General features: G+C 36.9%; 1 protein-coding gene across 2 annotated transcripts in view; it reads left to right on the plus strand.

Moving 5' to 3' along the window:
- The window catches only part of LRRC9 (leucine rich repeat containing 9), a 114,755-nt gene that overhangs the window by 17,436 nt on the left and 72,527 nt on the right, over nt 1–24,792 (plus strand). For both annotated transcript variants that reach the window (XM_061429042.1, XM_061429043.1), the window contains exons 7-10: nt 534–716; nt 14,070–14,225; nt 16,850–17,046; nt 17,966–18,097. In XM_061429042.1, coding sequence (XP_061285026.1) covers nt 534–716; nt 14,070–14,225; nt 16,850–17,046; nt 17,966–18,097 — 668 coding nt within the window. The remainder of the gene's footprint in view (nt 1–533; nt 717–14,069; nt 14,226–16,849; nt 17,047–17,965; nt 18,098–24,792) is intronic.

Here is a 24,792-nt window from a genome sequence, read left to right on the forward strand (position 1 = left end):
GAATTTATAGAAACAAAAAACCTCAAACCAAAAGAAAACCTAAAACTCAGGATATCAGTGGTAATTATGATAAAACAGAGGTGCCATAAGTCTTTGGTGATAATAGCAGACCTGGAGGCTAAGGAAAAGAGTGAGTGGTGGTCGGTGTGGGGAGTTTGATGAAGCTTGTAGGAGACCTGCACCCTTGTTACTGCTGGGCACTTGTTGGCAAAGGGGCTGTGTGCAAAGAGGGAATGGGGTCTGAAGGAATAAATGGGCTCCAAGATTTCATGTGGAATACATGATTCAGTAAATACTCTTTGGCCTTTTACATTTAAAATGCATGGAAACAGAGTCTGCTGTTTAAGTATTGATCCATTTTTCAAGTATTTAACATCTTTTTCACTAGAGAATAACATTTATTCATCTAAATCCCTTCCACGTATTAAGGTACATAATTAAAATGCATTAATTGAATTATGGGTTATCTTAAGAATTCAAATGCCTTTTTTAGAAATGGACAGTTGAAATTAATTAATTTATTACTGTTCTAGGACCTTACTAACTTAACCAGGCTACGTCACTTAAAGGATTTATGTCTGAATGATCCTCAGTATAAAACCAATCCAGTTTGTCTGCTGTGTAATTATTCCACACATGTGTTATATCATTTGCCGTGCCTTCAAAGACTCGATACGTTTGATGTGTCACCAAAGCAGATCAAGGAACTGGCAGATGTAAGTGTGTCCCTAATCAGGTATCTGTGACTTAAGTTTAATTAACTGCCTCTTTCTGGCTATGTCAACGTGTGGTAGGTAGTATTATTTTGTCAGTGTTGTCACCAATTCTACTTTTGCCCAGTGAGCTGGATATTTCACATAAATGCATATAAATAATAATAATATTAGTACTAGAACCTCAATTTTGATGACAATACTGGAAGGTAAAATAATAGAAAAATATTTATAATTTATATAAAGCTTAAAGAAGAAAATCTGAAAAATTATCATCAGTGCTAAGAATATATGAAAATTAATAAAACCTAAACAAAGTAGAAATGAAACAAGTAACTTTTTCTCATTTGGAATATTATATATCAAAATTAGAAAATACCCATGGTTGATGGTAGTATGCCAGGATTAGGTAGATTTTAATCTAATTAAAGATGGTTTGGGGTTCTCTGTAAGTATAAGTGTAAGTATAAGTGGATCCACTCGCACTGCCAAAATCTTGAAGATGTCCAAAATCTTGAAGATGACCAAAATCTTGAAGAGAGCTTTTCCTGGGCTGTCACTGATGGTGAATCTCTCAGTAAAGGGGCTACTTTGACATGGTACTAAAGTTTTGTAATTTGAGAATAGAGTTCATAGGAATTTACCATGTTTATTAATATTCTTTCCACCATATATTTCTACTTCTCCTTCCAGTCCATTGAGTCCCATTTGTTCATTTAGTTAACCATTCAATAAACAGTTTATGAGTATCTAGAATGTGCCAAGCATGTGGATGCCCCCACATAAAGCCCTTCCATCCTTTCCTTGTGGTTCATCCATTATCTCAACACAGATGAAGAATGTCTTTACCCATTTATCTTGTTTCTCTTCTTTTGTTAGCCTGAGGATTTATTGTCAAGTTCCCTTCTTTCCTCTCTTCTTTTCAAAACTGAGATTATCCTCTCTCCCATCCCAATCTAAGAAGTGAGCTGTCTTGTAATATTGAGCAAAGAGCTAGATAGTTATTGTCTACTAGCAGAGGTTCAGAGTCATTGGAGGGTCAGGTAGGAATGTTTTCTCTAACAGTATTAAGTCAAAAATAATTACAAAACTTCACAGTGACACCATATTTTTGAAATTTCCATTATCGTCTCTGTGTTTTTTAATCACACACTTTCTAAAAGGTGAGCAGGGTGAATGCGTTTCATTAAACTACTTGTCTGATTAATTTATCTAACAAATATTTAATGCCTATTAGACATTGAGACACAGTTCAAGGCACTAGAAATAAAATGACCAAAATAGATAAAACCCCTGCTTCCAAATGGAGTTTACATTCTAGTGAGAGAAGACAGATAATAAGGACTAAATGAGTAAAAAACTAGTATGTCAGATGGTGATAAATGCTATGGAGAACAACACAGTGAAGGAAACAAGATTGTTGGTAGGCGCAGAGGAAGGGTTATTGCCTTTTTTGTAAGAATTGTTTGGAAATTATTTATTTAGGCAACATTTGAGCAGAGAACTGAGGAAGTAATGGGGCAAGCTCTTCAGGGATCAGCAAGAACAAAGACCTTAAGCAGGAGCATGCCTCTCATATTTTAAGAACAACAAGGAGGCTAGTCTGGCTGGAGCTGAGGAAATAAAGAGGAGAGAAAGAGATGAATACAGGAGTGGCGGGGTCGGGGGGTGGGGGGCAAACCATGTGAGACTGAAGAATGGTATAAGAACTTTGGCTTTTACTTTCAGTGATATGAGGCCACTGGAAAACTTTGAGAGGAGGTGAAACAAGATGCCTTATGTTTTAAAGTGTTAATCACTCAGTCATGTCTGACTCTGTGACCTCATGGACTGTAGCCCACCATGAAATTCTCCAGGCAAGAATACTGGAGTGGGTAGCCATTCCTTTCTGCAGGTGATCATCCCAACCTAGGGATCAAACCCTGGTCTCCCACACTACAGACAGATTCTTTACTGCCTGAGCCACCAGAGAAGCAAAGGGATCTTTTTTTGGATAATAAATTAAGAATAGAGGATTTGAGGGGAAAGGTGAAAGCAGAGAGACCAGTTAGGTTCCAGAAACTTGGATGAGAGATGTTGATGGTTTGATACAGGACACTATAGTGGAGGTAGTAAAAAGTAATCAAATTGTGGTAGTAGTTAGAAGGTGGGACCCATCTGGATTTGCTGATAGATTGAATTTGAAGTGTAGAAGAACAAAGTAGAGAATAATTCCAAGCAACTGGCCCAAGCAACTGAAGGAAAAGGAGCTGCTATTTGATGAGATAAGGAAGAGTATGGGAGGAATACATTTAGAAGGAAGAATCACAGTCTAATTTTAAGCACAGAAGGTTTGAATAATCTTTTGAACATCTGAGATAGATATGAGTCTATTTAATAGAGTCGCCTAGGTTGAAGATATAAATATGAGAATTGAAAGCAGAAGGATAGTACCGAGCTGAGGACTGGATGAATCACCAAGGGCATGGTGTGGATGGGAAGGTAGGGTAGGTGTGTCACTTGGGTAGGTAGGTCCTGACTTTACTTGCTACTTGTAGGCAAAAAAAAAAAAAAAAAGCACCATTTGCCCTTTCCTTAGTTAATGATTTTTTTTTGCCTTAGTGGCACCCAAGAAACAAGCTCTTCTTGGTCAGGAATTTTTATCTGCTAATCATCACCCAAAACAGCTTTCCCCACTCTTAAATGCTCCAATTTTATGAATGCCTTATATTTTGCACAAGGATTTAATGATTTCAGTTTCAGAATTTCATAGCATGTGTGGGAAAGGGAATTATTTTGCTTTTTCAGCATTCATATATTTGTTTCCATTCCATCTTTTATGCCAAATAATTCTGTTGGGATCTTGACTATCTACTCTCTACTAAGTAAATCAGATAACAGTATACAAGCCTTCCAACTTATTTGAGTACAGATTTCCTGATAAAAAGAAATCTCTTCATTATTTCAGGTAAATAGTTAAAACCAGGTCATATTATATTAATAATATTATTAATAATATGACCTGATTTGTTTATTTTCTTCTCAGCTAGTTCTTTTTACTAGTATAACTCATAAGCACCATTTACTTTGTGTATTTCTTTTTTGTATTTTTAATTTTTTTTTAATTTATTTTTTAATTGAAGGATAATTGCTTTATAGAATTTTGTTGTTTTCTGTCAAACTTCAACATGAATCGGCCATAGGTATATATATTTCCCCTCCTTTTGGAGCCTCCCTCCTATCTCCCTCTCCATCCCACCCCTCTAGGTTGATACAGAGCCCCTGTTAAAGAGTTTCCTGAACCATATAGCAAATTCCCATTGGCTATCTATTTGTAAGTTTCCATGTTACTCTTTTCATTCATCTCACCCTCTCCTCCCCTCTCCCCATGTCCATAAGTCTATTCTCTATGTCTGTTTGCCCATTGCTGCCCTGTAAATAAGTTCTTCAGTATCATTCTTCTAGATTCTGTGTTAGAATATGTGTTAGAATACAATATTTATCTTTCTTTTTCTGAGTCACTTCATTCTGTATAATAGGTTCTGTGTTCATCCACCTCATCAGAACAGACTCAAATGTGTTCCTTTTTATGGCTGAGTAGTATTCCATTGTGTATATGTACCACAACTTTATCCATTCATCTGTCAATAGACATCTAGGTTGCTTCCATGTTCTAGCTATTGTAAATAGTGCTGCAGTGAACAATGGGATACATGTGTCTTTTTCAATTTTGGTTTCCTCAGGGTATATGCCTAGGAGTGGGATTGCTGAGTCATATGGTGGTTTTATTCCTAATTTTTTAAGGCATCTCCATACTGTCTTCTGTAGTGGCTATATCAGTTTACATTCCCACCAACAGGGCAAGAGTGTCCCCTTTTCTCCACACCCTCTTCTGCATTTATTGTTTGTAGACTTTTTGATGATGGCCATTCTGACTGGTTTGAGGAGATATCTCACTGTAGTTTGGAATTGCATTTCTCTAAAAATGAGCGATGTTGAGCATCTGTCTTTTCATGTGTTTGTCAGCCATCTGTATGTATTCTTTGGAGAAATGTCTGTTTAGGTCTTTTTTCCCACTTTTTGATTGGGTTGTTTGTTTTTCTGGTATTGAGTTGTATGAGCTGCTTGTATATTTTAGAAATTTATCCTTTGTCAGTTGTTTTATTTGCTGTCATTTTCTCCCATTCTGAGCGTTGTCTTGCTTATAGTTTCCTTTGCTGTGCAAAAGCTTTTACAATTAATCAGGTCCCACTTGTTTACTTTTGTTTTTATTTCCATTATTCTAGGAGGTGGGTCATGGAAGATCTTGCTTTGATTTAGGTCATTGAGTGTTCTGCCTATGTTTTCCTCTAAGAGTTTTATAGTTTCTGGCCTTACCTTTAGGTCATTAATCCATTTTGAGTTTATCTTTGTGTATGGTGTTAGGAAGTGTTCTAATATCATTCTTTTACATGTAGCTGTCCAGTTTTCCCAGCACCATTTATTGAAGAGGCTGTCTTTGCCCCATTGTATATTCTTGCCTCCTTTGTCAAAAATAAGGTACCCACAGGTGCATGGGTTTATTTCTGGGCTTTCTATCTGTTTCATTGGTCTATATTTCTGTTTTTGTGCCAGTACCATACTGTCTTGATGACTGTAGCTTTGTAGTATAATCTGAAGTCAAGAAGGTTGATTCCTCCAGCTTCATTCTTCTTTCTCAAGACTTCTTTGGCTATTCGGGGTCTTTTGTGTTTCCATTTGAATTTTGAAAAATTTTTATGTAGTTCTGTGAAAAATACCATTGGTAATTTGATAGGGATTGCATTGAATCTGTAGATTGCATTTGGTAGTATAGTCATTTTCCCAATATTGATTCTTCCTACACAGGAACATGGAATATCACTCCCATCTGTTTATGTCATCTTTGATTTCTTTCATCAGTGTCTTAAAATTTTCTGTATTCAGTTGTTTTCTCTCCTTAGGGAAATTTATTCCTAGATATTTAATTCTTTTTGTTGCAGTGGTGAATGGGATTGATTCCTTAATTTCTCTTTCTAATTTTTCATTGTTAGTATATAGAAATGCAAGTGATTTCTGTGTATTGATTTTGTATCCTGCAGCTTTGCTAAATTCACTGATTAGCTCTACTAATTTTCTGATACTATCTTTAGGGTTTTCTATGGCAATGGCACCCCACTCCGGTACTCTTGCCTGGAAAATTCCATGGATGGAGAAGCCTGGTAGGCTGCAGTCCATGGGGTCACAAGGAGTTGGATATGACTGAGCGACTTCACTTTCACTTTTCACTTTCATGCATTGGAGAAGGAAATGGCACCCCACTCCAGTGTTCTTGCCTGGAGAATCCCAGGGACGGGGGAGCCTGTTGGGCTGCCATCTATGGGGTCACACAGAGTCAGACACGACTGAAGCAACTTAGCAGCAGCAGCAGCAGCATATACAGTATCATGTCATCTGCAAGCAGTGAGAGCTTTACTTCTTCTTTTCTGAACTGGATTCCTTTAATTTCTTTTTCTTCTCTGATTGCTGTAGCTAGGACTTCTAGAACTATGCTGAATAATAGTGGTGAAAGTGGACACCCTTTCTTGTTCCTGATCTTAGGGGGAATGCTTTCAGTTTTTCACCATTGAGAATAATGTTTGCTGTAGGCTTATCATATATGGCCTTTACTATGTTGAGGTAGGTTTCTTCTATGCAAATTTTTTGAAGAGTTTTAATCATAAATGGGTGCTGAATTTTGTCAAAGGCTTTTTCTGCATCTATTCAGATGGTCATATGGTTTTTATCTTTCAGTTTGTTAATATGGTGTATCACATTGATTGATTTGCATATATTGAAGAATCCTTGCATCCCTGGAATGAACCCAACTTGATCATGGTGTATGAGCTTTTTGATGTGTTGCTGAATTCTGTTTGCTAAGATTTTGTTGAGGATTTTTGCATTTGTGTTTATCACTAATATTGGCCTGTAGTTTTCTTTTTTCATGTCTTTGTCTGGTTTTGGTATCGGGGTGATGATGGCCTCATAGAATGAGTTTGAAAGTGTTCCTTCCTCTGCAATTTTTTTAAAGAGTTTTTTTTGTTTTTGAAAAATTTTGAAAGAGTTTTACCATGTGGCTCAACTGGTAAAGAATCTACCTGCAATGTGGGAGACTTGGATTCAATCCCACTTCAGTATTCTGGCCTAGAGAATTCCATGGATGTCCATGGGCTCACAAAGAGTTGGACAAGATAATAGGTGGTATTAACTTTGGGCTTCCCTTGTGGCTCAGCTAGTAAAGAATCTACCTGCAATCTGGGAGATCTGGGTTCAATCCCTGGGTTGGGAAGATCCCCTGGAGAAAGGAAAAGCTACCCACTCCAGTATTCTGGCCTGGAGAATTCCATGGACTGTATCAAAGAGTCAGACACAACTGAGAAACTCTCACTTTAGAAGGATAGGCATTATCTCTTCTCTAAATGTTTGATAGAGTTCTCCTGTGAAGTCATCTCGTACTGGGCTTTTGTGTTTTGGTAGATTTTTGATCACAGGCTTCAATTTCAGTGCTTGTAATTGGGTTGTTCATAATTTCTGTTTCTTCCTGGTTCACTCTTGGAAGATTGAACTTTTCTAAGAATCTGTCCATTTCTTCCAGGTTATCCATTTTATTGCCATATAGTTGTTCATAATAGTCTCTTATAATCCTTTGTACTTATGCATTGTCTGTTGTAACCTCTCCTTTTTCATTTCTAATTTTGTTGATTTGACTCTTCTCTCTTTTTTTCTTGATGAGTCTGGCTAACGGTTTGTCAATTTTGTTTATCTTCTCAAAGAACCAGCTTTAGTTTTATTAATCTTTACTATTGTTTCTTTCAGTTCTTTTTCATTTATTTCTGCTCAGATCTTTATGTTTCTTTCCTTCTACTAATCTTGGGGGTTTTTTTTCTTCTTCTTTTCCAGTTGTTTGGGTGTAAAGTTAGGTTGTCTATTTGATGTTTTTCCTGATTCTTGAGGTATTGCTATAAACTTCCTTCTTAGAACTGCTTTTGCTGCATCCCATAGGTTTTGACCTGCCTCTTGAGAAATCTGTATGCAGGTCAGGAAGCAAAAGTTAGAACTGGACATGGAACAACAGACTGGTTCCAGATCGGGAAAGGAGTATGTCAAGGCTGTATATTGTCACCCTGCTTATTTAACTTACATGCAGAATACATCAGGAGAAATGCTGGGCTGGATGAAGCACAAGCTGGAATCAAGATCACCGGGAGAAATATCAATAACCTCAGATATGCAGATGACACCATCCTTATGGCAGAAAGTGAAGAAGAACTAAAGAGCCTCTTGATGAAAGTGATAGAGGAGAGTAAAAATGTAGGCCTAAAACTCAACATTCAGAAAACTAAGATCATGGCATCTGGTCCCATTACTTCATGGCAAATAGATGGGGAAACAGTGGAAACAGTGACAGACTTTATTTTTGGGGCTCAAAAATCATTTCAGATGGTGACTGAAGCCATGAAATTAAAATATGTTTGCTCCTTGGAAGAAAAGTTGTGATCAACCTAGCCAGCATATTAAAAAGCAGAGATATTACTTTGCCAACAAAGGTCCATCTTGTCAAACTATGGTTTTTCCAGTAGTCATGTATGGATGTGAGAATTGGACTATACAGACAGCTGAGTGCTGAAGAATTGATGGTTTTGAACTGTGGTATTGGAGAAGACTCTTGAGTCCCTTGGGCAGCAAGGAGATCAAACCAGTCCATCCTAAAGGAAATCAGTCCTAAAACATTCATTGGAAGGACTGATACTGAAGCTGAAACTCCAATACTTTGGCCACCTGATGCAAAGAACTGACTTACTAGAAAAGACCCTGATGCTGGGAAAGATTGAAGGCAGGAGGAGAAGGGAACGACAGAGGCTGAGATGGTTGATTGGCATCACTGACCCAATGGACATGAGTTTGAGTAAACTCCAGGAGTTGGTGATGAACAGGGAGGCCTGGCGTGATGCAGTCCATGGGGTCAGAACATGTATACCTGTGGTGGATTCATTTTGATATTTGGCAAAACTAATACAATTATGTAAAGTTTAAAAATAAAATTAAATTAAAAAAAAAAAAGAAAGAGTTGGACATGACTGAGTGACTGAACTGAACTGAACTGAACTGATAGGTTTTGAATTGTTGTCTTTTCATTGTCATTTGTCTCTAGAAATTCTTTGATTTCCCTTTTGATTTCTTCAGTAACCTGTTGGTTATTTAGAAACGTGTTGTTTAATTTCCATGTGTTTGTGTTTCTTATAGTTTTTTTCTTGTAATTGATATCTAGTCTCATAGCATTGTGGTCAGAGAAGATGCTTGATGTGATTTCAGTTTTCTTTAATTTACTGAGGTTTGATTTGTGACCCAAGATGTGGTCTATCCTGGAGGATGTTCCATGTGCACTTGAGAAGAAGGTGTACTCTTCTGCATTTGGATGGAATGTCCTGAAGATATCAGTGAGATCCATTTCATGTAATGTATCATTTAAGACTTGTGTTTCCTTATTAATTTTCTGTTTTGATGATCTTTCCATTGGTGTGGAGTGGGGTGGTAAAGTCTCCTACTATTATTGTGTTATTGTCAGTTTCTCCTTTATGTCTGTTAGTGTTTGTCTTATGTATTGAGGTGCTCCTATGTTGGGTGCATAGATATTTACAATTATGTCTTCCTCTTGGATTGATTCCTTATCATTATGTAGTGTCCTCCCTTATCTCTTGTAATCTTCTTTATTTTAGGGTCTATTTTGTCTGACATGAGGATTGCTACTCCAGCTTTCTTTTGCTTCCCGTATGCATGGAATGTATTTTTCCATCCTCTCACTTTCAGTCTATATGGGTCTTTAGGTCTGAAGTGGGTTTCTTGTAGACAGCATATATTTAGGTCTTGTTTTTGTATTCATTCAGCCAGTCTGTGTCTTTTGTTTGGAACATTTAGCTTATTTACATTTAAAGTAATTATTGATATATATGTTCCTATTGCCATTTTCTTAATTGTTTGGGGTTGATTTTGTAGATATTTTTTCTTCTCTTATATTTCTTGACTATAAAGTCCCTTTAACATTTGTTGTAAAGCTGGTTTGGTGGTACTGAATTCTCTTTAACTTCTGTTTGTCTGAAAAGCTTTTTATTTCTCCATCAATTTTGAATGAGATCCTTCCCAGGTACAGTAATCTTGGCTGTAGATTTTTCCCTTTCAGTACTTTAAATATATCCTGCCATTCCCTTCTGGCCTGCAGAGTTTCTGCTGAAAGATCAGCTGTTAAGCATATGGGGTTTCCCTTGTATGTTACCTGTTGCTTTTCCCTTGCTGCTTTTAATATTCTTTCTTTGTGTTTAGTCTTTGTTAGTTTGATTAGTGTGTGTCTTGGCATGTTTCTTCTTGGGTTTATCCTGTATGGTAATCTTTGTGCCTCTTGGACTTGATTAACTATTTCCTTTTCCATGTTGGGGAAATTTTCAACTATAATCTCTTTAAAAATGTTCTCATACCCTTTCTTTTTTTCTTCTTCTTCTGGGACCCCTGTAATTAGAATGTTGATATGTTTATATTGTCCCAGAGATCTCTGAGACTGTCCTCAGTTCTTTTCATTCTTCTTACTTTCTTTTCTTCAGAAGTTATTTCCACCATTTAATCTTCCAGCTCAGTGATTCATTCTTCTGCTTCAGATATTCTGCCATTGATTCCTTCTACAGTATTTTTAATTTCAGTAATCCTTTTGTCTCTGTATGTTTATTCTTTAATTCTTCTGGATCTTTGTTAATTGATACTTGCATTTTCTCCATTCTGTCAGCAAGGTTTTTAATCATCTTTACTATCATTTTCTGAATTCTTTTTCAGGTAGTTTGCCTATTTCCTCTTCATTTATTTGGACTTCTGTGTTTCTAGTTTGTTCCTTCATTTGTGTAGTTTTTCTCTGCCTTTTCATTATTTTTTTTAACTTAATGTGTTTGAGGTCTCCTTTTTATAGGCTTCAAGGTTGAGTTCTTTCTTCCTTTTGGTTTCTGCCCTCCTAAGGTTGGTCCACTGGTTTGTGTAAGCTTCATATAGGGTGAGATTTGTGCTGAGTTTTTGTTTGTTTGTTTGTTTTTCATCTGATGGGCAAGGCTGACTGAGGTGGTAATCCTGTCTGCTGATGAATCAGTTCATTTCAGTTCAGCTGCTTAGTCATGTCTGATTCTTTGTAACCCCATGGACTGCAGCACGCCAGGCTTCCCTGTCCATCACCAACTCCTGGAGCTTACTCAAACTCATGTCCATCAGGTCAGTGATCCCATCCAACCATCTCATCCTGTCAGCCCCTTCTCCTTCTGCCTTCAGTCTTTCCCAGCATTAGGGTCTTTTCTAGTGAGTCAGTTCTTTGCATCAGGTGGCCAAAGTATTGAAGTTTCAGCTTCACTATCAGTCCTTCCAATGAGTATTCAGGACTGATTTCCTTTAGGATGGACTGGTTGGATCTCCTTGGTGCCCAAGGGACTCTCAAGACTCTTCTCCAACACCACAGTTCAAAAGCATCAATTCTTCGGTGCTCAGCTTTCTTTATAGTCCAACTCTCATAACTGTACATGACTACTGGTAAAATGCTGATGATTGCATTTGTATTTTTGTTTTGTTTGTTGTTTAGACGAGGTGTCCTGCACAAGGTGCTACTGGTGGTTGGGTGATGCCAGGTCTTGTATTCAAGTGGTTTCCTTTGTGTGAGTTCTCACTATTTGATACTCCCTAGTCGTCTAGTCAAGGCTATGGTTTTTCCTGTGGTCATGTATGGATGTGAGAGTTGGACTGTGAAGAAGGCTGAGTGCTGAAGAATTGATGCTTTTGAACTGTGGTGTTGGAGAAGACTCTTGAGAGTCCCTTGGACTGCAAGGAGATCCAACCAGTCCATTCTGAAGGAGATTAGCCCTGGGATTTCTTTGGAAGGACTGATGCTAAAGCTGAAACTCCAGTACTTTGGCCACCTCATACGAAGAGTTGACTCATTGGAAAAGACTCTGATGCTGGGAGGGATTGGGGGCAGGAGGAGAAGGGGACCACAGAGGATGAGATGGCTGGATGGCATCACTGACTCGATGGACATGAGTCTGGGAGAACTCCGGGAGTTGGTGATGGACAGGGAGGCCTGGTGTGCTGTGATTCATGGGGTCACAAAGAGTCGGACACGACTGAGCGACTGAACTAACTGTCCGGGTTAGTTCCGCTAGCAAAGTAATGCTCAAAATTCTCCAATCCAGGCTTCAACAGTATGTGAACTATGAACTTCCAGATTCAAGCTGGATTTGGAAAAGGCAGAGGAACCAGAAATCAAATTGCCAACATCTGTTGGATCATCAAAAAAGCTAGAGAGTTCCAGAAAAACATCTACTACTGCTTTATTGACTATGCCAAAGCCTTTGACTGTGTGGATCACAACAAACTGTGGAAAATTCTGGACATGGAACAATAGACTGGTTCCAAATAGGGAAAGGAGAACGTCAAGGCTGTATATTGTCACCCTGCTTATTTAACTTATGTCCAGAGTACATCATGAGAAATGCTGGACTGGATGAAGCACAAGCTGGAATCAAGATTGCCAGGAGAAATATCAATAGCATCAGATATGTAGATGGCACCACACTTATGGAAGAAAGTGAAGAAGAACTAAAGAGCCTCTTGATGAAAGTGAAAGAGGAGAGTGAAAAAGTTGGCTTAAAACTCAACATTCAGAAGACTAAGATCATGGCATCTGGTCCCATCACTTCATGGCAAATACATGGGAAAACAATGGAAATTGTGACAGACTATTTTGGGGAGTTCCAAAATCACTGCAGATGGTGACTGCAGCCATGAAATTAAATGATGCTTGCTCCTTGGAAGAAAAGTCATGACTAACCTAAACAGCATATTAAAATCAGAGACATTACTTTGGCAACAAAGGTCCATCTAGTCAAAGCTCTGGTATTTCCAGTAGTCATGTATGGATGTGAGAGTTGGACTATAAGGAAAGCTAAGTGCTGAAGAATTGATGCTTTTGAAATGTGGTGTTAGAGAAGACTCTTGAGAGTCCCTTGGACCGCAAGGATATCCAACCAGTCCATCCTAAAGGAAATCAGTCCTGAATATTCATTGGAAGGACTGATGCTTAAGCTGAAACTCCAATACTTTCGCCACCTGATGTGAAGAGCTGACTCATTTGAAAAGACCCTGATGCTGGGAAAGATTGAAGGCAGGAGTAGAAGGGGACGACAGAGGATGAGATGGTTGGATGTCATCACCGATTCAATGGACATGAGTTTGAGTAAACTCCAGGAGTTGGTGATGGACAGTCCTTGGGGTCACAATGAGTTGGACACAACTGAGTGACTGAACTGAACTGACCTGAGGGTTAGTTCTCTGGTAGTCTAGGATCTTGGAGTCAGTGCTCCCACTCCAAAGGCTCAGGGCTTGATCTATATCCTCCCACTAAACTGTAAATCATGTGCAGTACTGGGAACATGTCTGGTTCACCACTATGATGTCTTTATCAAATGTGATATAACTCCCAGTGGCTCAGCTGGTAAAGAATCCACCACACCCATATCAAGAAATCCAAAAAGGAAGAAGCTCAAGGTCAAGGAAACTCCCAGGTGCCATGGAAAGAACAGGAGTTTCTGAGGCAGACTGGCCATGGTTCTCTTAAGAAACCTGAAGTGCTTTCCAAGATTTCTCGAGCCTCCACTTTCCAGTCTGTAAAATGGGGAGAAGCTAGTTGTGCCTGCAAAGCTCCTGGTGCCTGGTGTATTACTTAATGGTGGATTTAATCAGTTTATCATGATAAGTATTAATAACTACATGATCCATTGATATTAAGAAATTCAAGATAACTGAATTAGATTGACAGTTTAGTAACTTGCTTAATCTAAAACAAATTCATCTAGAGCATCATTTTACAAATTTGTAAAAAAAAACATGAAATGCTATTTCTTAAACATGATTTTAAAAAATGAACAATGTTACCTTTGCTTTTATTATCTTAAATTTATTTTTTCAATTAATCAAATAGGAATAATACATTAGCTTTAGTAGTACTGCTGCATTACCTAAATGATATTTGTAAATTGAGTTCTATCTATATTCTCTTTATGTTGGCATCCTGAAAGTAAATGTAAATATGCCCCACACTTAAAATATTACCCACAGAGAAAATCTTTGAGATTTTTATATTTTGCTTATTAAATTTGAGTAGAGAATTCTGTATAACCATTATCATTTCAACTAATATTATTAGTAACTGAGCATGTAAAACTTTAAATTTTTATATAAACACACCATACTCATATAATACCACTAATAATTACCTATAATGTTTTGTTTCAGCTAACCTTCTGGGTTTTTTCTCACTTTTAGACCACAGCAATGAAAAAAATAATGTATTACAATATGCGCATAAAAACTGTTCAGAGGCATCTTAATGAAGATCTTGAAAAACTAAATGATCGAAAATGTAAATTACAGAAGTTGCCAGAAGAACGAATAAAATTATTCAACTTTTTGAAAAAAAATGTAAGATAATATCGTAAAATTTCAATAGCCATGTCTTAAGAAAACTGGCAGATGGCATTATCTTTTAAATTTTATATATATGTATAGAATTATACATATACATTAGTACCAAGTTTCAAGTAAGTTTGCCCTGAAAATGTTTTGATTCTAGGTACTTAACTTGGCTTCATTCTGTGCTTAGAAGTCTGCAATTTAAAAAGGGTATAGGCTTATTAATTTACAGAATTTTAAAAATACTGGGTAATTCAATATGATTCACTGAGTTATAGAGATCTGTGAGACTTATTTCACTGCATTTTTATTAGATACCAGCAGGCTGTGCTCAAAATTCATTTTTTGTTTAAAGAGCTAAAATATTCCTTCACTAACACTATTAAGGTATACAACATGGTGGGAACTTTATAACAAGCTATACTTTAGTAGTTATATGTTCCTTTTTTATTTAGAATAAATTGAATTTCCTTTACTAAAAGTGGACTCTGAAAAATGAAGAATTACCTCAAAACAGAATTTTGTATGTATCAGAATTTATTGTATTTAAAAAGTATAGGAAAATAATGGTGTATTTAAACAATAGTGTTACGAAAATAGTCACACTACTTGGGAGTAGGAGAATTGAGTCCTTACTTTATACTTTACCAAAAGCTAATATAATGGGGAAAAATAATTAAATGTAAAAATAAAATCATAAAAAGGCAGAGAATATATAGATTAATATATTTGACTGATCTCAGTCTGCCAAATAAGAAAAATACTATAAACTCTAGAAAAACACTATAAATCATGAAGGACAGAATTAAGATTTGATTTTAAAAAGTGCTTTTGTACTAAAAAGCATCATTAATGAAAATAAATAATAAATGACAATCTGAAAAATTTTGTTTAGGATAAAGGTACTCGTAAACAAAACAAAAAGGAAATATCCAGATAGAAAAATTGAACAAATTCCATGAACTTTCGTTTTACAATAGAAGAAATAAAAACTGACTAATAAACATTTGAAAGAAGACCTCAGTCTGACTGTTAATTTCTGGGTATGAAATAAGACAACAAGCAACCATTTTCACCTATAAATTTGTCGTAGCCTGCCTGGTGAAGATGCATGTGTGCATGCTCAGTCGCTTCTGACTGTTTGCAACCCCATGGACTGTAGCCCACTAGGCTCTTCTGTCCATGGGATTCTTTTCAGGCAAGAATACTGGAATGGATAGTCATTTCCTACTCCAGGGGATCTTCACAACCCAGGGATTGAACTCGAGTCTTCTGCATCTCCTTCATCGGCAGGCAGATTCTTTACTTCTGAGCCACCTGGGAAGCCCACCTGGTAAAGATGGGTATGACACTATTACACCACTGATGAGAGTGTAATTGGGTCATATATATTACTAACAGTCTAAAAATGCTCATAGCCTTTGACCCAGTAAATCTACTACTAGATTTGGATAAATACTTATATATAAGAATATTCATCACTGTGCTATTAATAATAATAAAAACTGGAAACTACCTAAATGTTTAAATTTAAAAAGATAGGAAGAATTATTCATTCTTAAGATAGAATGGTATGTAGCCATTAAAAACCAAGTTTTTAAATACATTAATACTCTTTCTGAAATGAACAAGTTTAAATTCAGTTATAGTAAAAAAATATTCTTAAAGTTAAAACCTTAACATAATTTAAATTATTTATTTGAATAAGAAATCACAGGAGAACCAGTATATGGAAATCACTCTTTATCTGCCATTTTCATGTGTAAATGGATATATTAATATGTGAAAAATAATAGCTATAGGTTTTATAAACTACAGACAATTTTATAAAATATGCTTACTTGGTTTTTTAACAACTATATATAGCCATTACAGAGAAGGGAGTAGGGAAACTTAACAATTTAGTCTATTTGTATATACCTGTCTGTGTACAGTACAATTTATCTTGAAATCCATCCTACAAGACTGGGGTTAGGGTAAGGCAAGTGAGGCACTCACTCTGGGCTCAAAATTTAAGGGAAGGTTCAAAACCTCCATAATAAAGATAAATCTTATACTTTAATATAATACATTTTAAAAATACCAATGAATGCAAAAAAGTCCTTTATGAACAAAAAAAAATCCCAAATATCAATAGTTATGTTGATAACTATTTTGCAGAGTCATATAGGAGACTGAGGCAAAGAGAAAAATGTGCACTGCTATACCCATGCTTTTATGTATTTTTATGTTAATTTTTCCCAGAATACCAAAATAGTTGAAAAATTGAAAAGTAGGAGTGGTAAAAGTCACATTATTTCTAGTTTAGGTATTTTCTTTGTATCAAAACCAGCATTTCTTATCATTTTACTTTAATGGAAGCTAACTCATCAATAATATTTTAAAATTTACTTCTTTGCTTTTCTCATTTTCAATTGAGAGGACTGCTATGTTTGAAGTAGTTAATATTCTTTCATTTGGGCAAGAGAAACTGGGTGACTGAACTTGAACTAAAGTTATAATCATGTGTTTGCCATGGTTTTATGAAGTTTGACTTATTTATATCTAGGTTTCTACTTTACTAATTTAAGTTAACTAAATATTTAATAGATTCCACTAAATGATTTTGCTCTCTGGCACATTGATTTCAACAGTTGGAACGGGAACTGACTGAACTCAAAGGATCTGGGAAAGGACACAATGATAGATCCAATAACAATAAAGTAACTGAGCTTGAAAAATCAAAAATCTGTGAAACTGTCACAGAAGAACCAAGTCTTCAACAGAAGATAGTGATCAAACTAAATGCCTTGAATGAAAGGGTAACATTCTGGAACAAAAAACTAGATGAGTATGTTTAATGAATTATCTAGTTGTTCAAATTTGAAACATGAAGAAAAAGAAAGTTCTAGGTCATTAGTTGAGCCCAATTCTCTCCTTCAGGAATGGAAAGAATTACAGTATGAAGTACAATACAAAATGTGTTTCCAGCCCAGTTCTTAGGCGAGATGGGCATCTCTGGTTCAAAGCTAAATTTAGTTTTTTACAGAGGCAATACTTCACTAGAAACAGTGCATTTCCTTTGAGTGGCTTCTTGTTGCACCGTTACTCTAGTATCTGCAAACTAAAAACATTAGTTTTTTTTAACATTAGCTGCTACTGGTGCAGAAACTCACAACATAGATGAGACTGGGCAAAGCACATACAAAAGTTGTCTGGAAATATGTAGAAACAAATTCAGGTTGAGTATCAACTAGAAACAGAAATCAAGAAGACTTAGTAAGTACTGTGAGTTTCCTTTTACTTAAGAGGGCACTAAGTGGATAAGTTAGTTTGCCCTATAATAATACTAACAAAATAATAACTAATACTTACTGAGTTCTTCCTCAGTGCCAAATTCTTTTCTAAGAGCTTTACATATATTTTGCATATAATCCTCAAAAAGGCCTATTCAGGTATAAGTACTGTCAATAATGTTATTTTCTGAGAAATTGCAGTAGAAAAATGTTGTGATTTGTCTAAAATCTGAGAATCATAAATGGTAAAGCCAGGAGTCTTCTAACCTTCACTTCTTCTGAGGTTAACAAAATTTGAGGTGATTATAATTGCCAAAAATAGAATGTCTTTTACTTGATTTAACTGTTAACATCAAGCTTTCTTTATCCACTGATGAAAGCCTTATATTTTGACATCATCTTAGAAGAAGCTATCATAAATTTTAGTGTTGTGATTTTTAGATAATTTTAATGTTTGTTTTTTTTCTTAAATAGAATTGAAGCAATTTATCATATTGAAGTAAAGCGAAAGAAGAAAAGTCATAGTTTATTAATCCCATTTTTGTTAATTGAATTGGAGACGGTGGGAAATATCCACTTTGAAGAAGGCACTCGATCTGATGACTGGTAAATCTTTTGAAATTTAGTTATAGCTTTAAAACTAAAGTGCTTAGGATCATAGACCAAAATATCAACTTATAAAAAGCTTAAAATGTCCCATTTCAACACACTTTCCATATAGAGTATTCATCAACTGAAAATTGGCAGTTACTTACTTTACACCTATACATTTCTCTGTTTACACAATTGCCATGAGCTAACTTGAAAACATCCTAATAGTAATTCTTTACTTTTTACTCAATTTCCCTTAGCCCAAGAGCAGAATATAATTTAGAAAAGTTATGGTTAAGCATTTATTTTATGTCTGTACTGTTTATTTCTGGACTGAATATAGCCCTGGTTTCTGACTACTGGGTGAGAAGCTAGAGCAGAAAAGGAATGGCAAGACAGGATTGGCAGCAGCAGGTTGTAAACACTGGAGGATCCTGCCTGGGAGTCCACAGAGTCAAACTAGTCGTCTAGAACTAGCCAGAGTCAGGGTGCACGTAGACTTTATGAGTTTTAAAATAAGGCAGATACTTAAAAACTAGGAATTCGGGTGGAAAGTCCATCTGGACAAAAACAGAATAGCCACCCAAAACAGAAGCCAGAAGCAGGCATCTGCACTTCAGAATCAAGGCCTACTGGTAGAACAAGGAAGTGGTTGTGTTGCTTCAGCTAGAGAGTGTGTGTATGTGTGTGTGTGTGTGTGTGTGCGCGCGCAGTCACTCAGTCAGGTCCAACTCTTTGCAACCCCATGGACTGTAGTCCACCAGGTTTCTCTGTCCATGGCATTTCCCAGGCAAAAATACTGGAGTGGGTTGCCATTTCCTACTCCAGGGGATTTTCCTGACCCTGGGATTGAAACCGTGTCTCCTGCTGAGCCACTGGGGAAGCCCAACTAGAGGGTACAACCCTCAAGAATGATCCTAAAAAAGAGCCTTGGCACAAAAATGTCATAATTACAACTTTCACATTTCTGCAATCATTTTCTCAAAATCAAGAAGCCTATGAATGAGCTGAAGATTTCCCTCGAACTCGAGAAACATTCTACAAACTTGAATTGTGGGGAGAAACCAGGAAATGTTTAAAGCTACAGAATGGACTTGGTATTTCACCCCCAAGGATGGTTTTACTCACAGTCAGTGTTGAAACAAACACTGATTTTTATGGACTAAAATGCAAAACTTCAGTAACTTTTAGAAAGAAACATGTGTGAAAGTATCTGCCTGCAATGCAGGAGCTGCAGGGAGACACGGGTTCAATCCCTGGGTGGGAAAGATCCCCTTGAAAAAGGCATGGCAACCTACTCCAGTATTCTTGCCTGAAGAACTTCATGGACAGAGGAGCCTGGCAGGCTACAGTCCATGGCTTTGCAGAATTGGACACGACTGAAGTGACTTAGCACTGCAGCAAGCATGCACGCACTTTAAGCCAAGCCCCCTGATTCTATTAGATGAGGCTCTAACTCAGTTCTGTGAGTAAAAGCTACTGAAGGTTCCTGGGGAACTTTGGTGGAAAAGTATAAGACACTCTGCCCAAGGGAAAAGGAATATTTTAAAATATTTTCTTTTGTTTCAGTACACCCACTTGCCCAGTGATTATCACTGTTTGTTTAACCACATAATTTGTTTTTTATGTACAAACATAAAAGGTGGGCTTCCCTGGTGGCTCAGATGGTAAAGAATCTGCCTACAATGCAGGAGACCTGGGTTGGATGCCTGGGTAGGGGAAGAGCCCCTGAAGAAGGGAAGGCAACCCACCCCAGTATTCTTGCCTGGAGAACCCCATGGACAGAGGAGCCTGATGGGCTACAGTCCTTGGGTCACAAAGAGTTGGACAAGATTGAGCAACTATCACTTTCACTTTTCCTATAAAAAGTGCCTTTTCATATAAAAGTTACCCCACTTTCCATGTAAACAAGTGGAGGCCTTGATTTTTCAAGTGTAAGAATTGAATGGTGTCTCTTGCAGGATGTATGCATCATTCTTCAGTCATTCATTTGTATTCACTCAACCTACATAGTTATTTTTTTGTTATTTATTTCTTTTTAACTTACCACAAAGTAAGCTCTTTATAAAACAAGTAGATTAGCTTTTATAAAAATATGTAAAAGCAAGATAACTAAAAAGCCATTTAGGTAACTGTGTCATTGGTGGATTTTTAATAAGCATTAATAATTTTTACTTGGTTTTAAAAAGAATAACCTGGATCCATTTTAAGGAGACCATCAGATATATGTTGGCAGAATTTTAAGAACTGTTGGTTATTTTTACCATACTACAAGCTTGACGACTACCTTAGCCCTGATCTTTTATGTATATTAAGAAACAACTGTTCAAATGCTTTAAATTACTCTATGTGGCACATAGCTAGTTACTTTATTTAAACACTGATCGTTAGTAATATTTTTAAAGCCAATGACTTACCATTTAATGAAAAAGTACTGGAATAGAGCTAGAACTATAAATATAAAGTTTATATAAATATCTGTATATTTATATAAACTATAAATATAAACTGGAAAATATAGTTTTTTACCAAAAAAACCTTTGTTTATAGTACAAGAGCATTGCAGATTTCTAATTGTGTATCGCTGCATATTTCTTAGCTTCATTTCTTCTATAAAATTAAAGAGCTTTATTTTTCAGTTTAAAAAAGTCCCAACTTTACAGAGACTTGTGTTGAGTAGACTGTTGCCACTATAGCATGTTCGTTACAGATCGTATTATTTACCTATGCATTGCCAATTTAGTTACCTATTGACATCAGACAGCATTTATCAAACGGGACTCCAAAGCATCAAAGATACTGTCCTCGTAGTTGAGAAGCTTTTAACCTAGTTATAGATACAGGGCATTTACAATGTAAAGAAATCACTTCTAAGTACCATAGAACAAAATATGTGACTCTGTGAGCTCCCTGGGGACAGACAGAACATGCCTTATAAATCTAGTATAGGGGTAGCTGAATTCAATCAATAACTACTAATTGAAGTCTCCATATCAATTTATAGATACTTAACAGATTCACTTTTGTCTATAAAATAACTTAGTAATTAATCTTTTTATTTATAAACATTTCGTGCTGCCCTGTTTTAGGCAGCTACAGAAACTCAGACTTTTTGCTTTATACCGTTTTATATTTGGTTTTGATATGGTGTAAGTCAGCAAGCTAACGTACTTATTAAATGCTTGTTCAGGATTTTGAAGTGCATTTTAATGTATTAAGTTCCATTTAAAATCATATGCATTCTACTATGCTAGACGAGTACATCATTTGTGTATTCGTGAACATTTGTAGGCGTCTCTCGGTGTAACTGAATACCTTAGTTTATGTGCGTATCACCACTATGGATGCTCACACATTCAGTCTCATTGAAAGAGTGGGGGCACCCAGTGAAATGAGGGGCCTTCACTCTCCTGACCTCTGCAGATTTTGATGCTTTTAGCAATTCCTTTCTTATAACCTCACCTCTCTAGTTATTTTTTGTACTTAGACACTTCCTGCTTTTCTTTTTACACTCTCCCTTGATCATTTCTTCTGCACCTGCACTGTCAAAATTACTTAATTTTTTCTCCTTTGCACCAGTGCTGAATCTAGCCCAGTGTCCAACGGCAAGACACACTCAACACATTTGAAAGGGAGCTCACCCAGAGAGTAATAAAATAAAAAGTGGGGTTAGAATCAGAAAGCCTAGGTTCACACTCTATCTGCATAGTCTTAAAGCAGTTATGTAATCCATCTGAACGTTATCTGTAAAATAAGAAAAATGAAAGTCTATCACAAAAGGCGACCGCTAAGATTAGACAAGTTAATGTAAAAATCTTTAGTCCTTAATCTTTTTGCTTTTGTTTTCCTCATCCTGCCTGCAAACCATCCTTTTCCTCTGGCTCCTCCATCCCTGTTTGTAGTCCTGCCATTGTCTTAGTCATGGAGGCACAATAAACCCTGAAGCCATTCTTGACTCTATTCTCTTCCTCAGTGTTCACATCTAATCAGTCTAAACAAGACCCTCAGCTTCTCTCCATAATGTCTCTTGAATTCATTCTCTCCTTTGTAACAAAATCACCTGCCCTCACAACATTCCTCTTAGACTATTGCAGTATTCTAGCCTGGCGAATTTCATGAACAGAGGAGCCTGGCAGGCTGTAGTCCATGAGATCACAAAGAGTTGGACACAGCTGAGTAACTGACACTTTCACTTCAGACTATTGCAGCATCTAGTATAGTGTCTGTCTGTAGTGGGCACTCAGCGTTTACCAGCCAGTCAGTAAAGACACCTGGTTTCCCATATGCTCCCTTCCTACGCCAACCACTCTGTTAAAAATAATAAAAGCCTCTTGTACCAACTTGTTATCTTCCAGATTACATTCTAACTCTTCACTGACATTCAGTGTCCTTCACTGTAGCGTCTCCAAATTACCTTAAAACTTTTTCAAACTGCTTCAGAGTCAGCTAAACTATGCATGCCTCACTGCTTTTGGAGTATACCTGGTACACCATCACGTAGGTGGTTTTCTTTGTTTTGCTTCCTTCCCCCAGAATGCCTTACATCCCCAGCCCTTTGTGAGGGATTTTCTTTTCAATCCCATCATCTGTAGTCATTGTTATTCTTTCTTCTTTTTGAATCTTCATAGCACTGATTTGTATCTCTTTTATACTCTATAATTTTGCTTATACTTGACCTATTACTTTTTCACTTTGTTGGTTTATAAACTCAGTGAATATAGAGACTGAATCTTTTTAATCTTTGAGTCTTTTCTATTTGTTCACTTGCTCAGCAGTCATCCATTAAGCTTCTGCCATAAGTCACATTCTATACTAGGTGCTAGTGGTAAGTGGGGCACTTGAGGGAGATGCTCTGATCTGAATTTTGAAGGACAGATAGACGTTAACTATAAAAAGAATTAGAGGAAGGACTTTGCATGCAGAGGCAACAACAGCACGTGAAAGGGTGTGTAAGTAGTTTAACACATCTCGAGAACTCAGTAGTTTCACATGACAAGGGCCTGATCATTAACGGTCTTACAGGCTAGGCTGGGCAGTTTGAATTTTGCCCTTAAATCTACGGGACTCTCTGAAGGAAAGGTGTAGCAGATTTCAATATTATTTTATACAAAGCCCTAGAGAGTCTTGGTGTCAGGATTTCAGGTTCAGACTAAAATGCAGATACCTCAGAGCAGTGCTGCCGTGCTCCCCAGTGCAGTAGCGTGTATTCAGCTGTGAGAAGTGACCATCCTCCATAAGGTATGGACGATATTGTAAGTCTCATTAATTCTCTGTCAGTATAGGTCTGTTCTCCCTCCTCCAGCAGTATTCCAGCCTCTGAATGATGTTTCCCCATGCACACAGTGTGGCCAGGTGATTGAATGAATTGCTTTACTTCTGTGACCCCTGATAGCAGAGCCCTTGTCCTCTTCGTACTAGGGTTCTCTATCTCCAAGGCTCTAGGAATTTCATATAAAGAAGGGATCAACTGATTAATTCTCAGACAAAGAAAAGCTCTATGAAAGGATCATACTATTTAGAGTTTCCTGTGCCATTTCTGGTTCTTGCATTCCTGGAAGACCAGACTAGAAGTGAGTAATTGTCCATTCGTTGAACATGCAAGCAATAAAAAACAAAGGTTAAAGTCAAAGAAAGAGACCCATAATGGAGTCAGAATGGCTCTTTCCTACAATTCCCACGGTCAATGTCCATTCCACAATGTTGTAGGAAAAGACAGTGACGGCTTTCATCTGCTTCATCAGATGGATCTTTCTGGGAGTGTGCACCATTGGTGCCAGTGTTCCAGATGTTGAGATTTGTCTTTCTTTGTTTCTCTTTGGGAAAAAGAAAAATTTTTAACTTCTTTTTCATTAAAGTAACATTGGTTTATAATATTATATGTTTCATGTGTACAACAGTATACTTACACTTTTGTATACATTATAGCATGCTCACCACCAAAAATTTAGTTTCCATCTGTCACCATACCGTTACGTGCATGCTCAGTCATTCAGTCATATCTGACTCTGTGACTTCATGCACTGTAGCCCACCAAGCCCCTCTGTCCATGGAATTTTCCAGGCAAGAATACTGGAGTGGGTTGCCATTTCCTACTCCAGGAGATCTTCCTGACCCAGGGATCAAACCTGCATCTCCTGCATTGGAAGGCAGATTTTTTTACCACTGGAGTCACCATACAGTTGATCCTCCTTATCTTAAATTTCAAATTAATCTAAATTCTGTGCTACTGTAAGACAGGGCCAGAATTACTTTGAGCACGACCAGGTGAGGGCAGCAGAGAGCACATGGGCCCTTAGTTACTTTTTTTCTGAGATCTTCATATAGCAGGCCCCTACTTCTCCTCCAATTCTTAGCTCAAATATCTTCTCCAAAGGTCTTACTCAAGACCTCTCTTAAGTAGCCTATGCTTCATTCCTTACCCCAAACCTTTCTTTATTCAGAGCACTTGTCAGTTTGTGTATTTTATTTATTATGTCTTGTTTTTTTGTCTAACTCCCTTGGAATTATAAGGTCAATGAGAGCAGGAATCCTGCCTCTTTCACTTCTGTATCCCTAGTTATGAAGCTATGGCAATAGTCCAACTGAGAGGTGATGGTGATTTTAACTAGGATAATAGCAGTGGTGATTAAATAGAGTCATATTCAGGATGTATTTTAGATATAGAGCCAAACAGACTTGCTGAAGAGTTGGATATTGGTAAGGAAGCGTGG

This window comes from Bos javanicus, chromosome 10, assembly GCF_032452875.1.
Source record: "Bos javanicus breed banteng chromosome 10, ARS-OSU_banteng_1.0, whole genome shotgun sequence".
Taxonomy (NCBI): domain Eukaryota; kingdom Metazoa; phylum Chordata; class Mammalia; order Artiodactyla; family Bovidae; genus Bos; species Bos javanicus.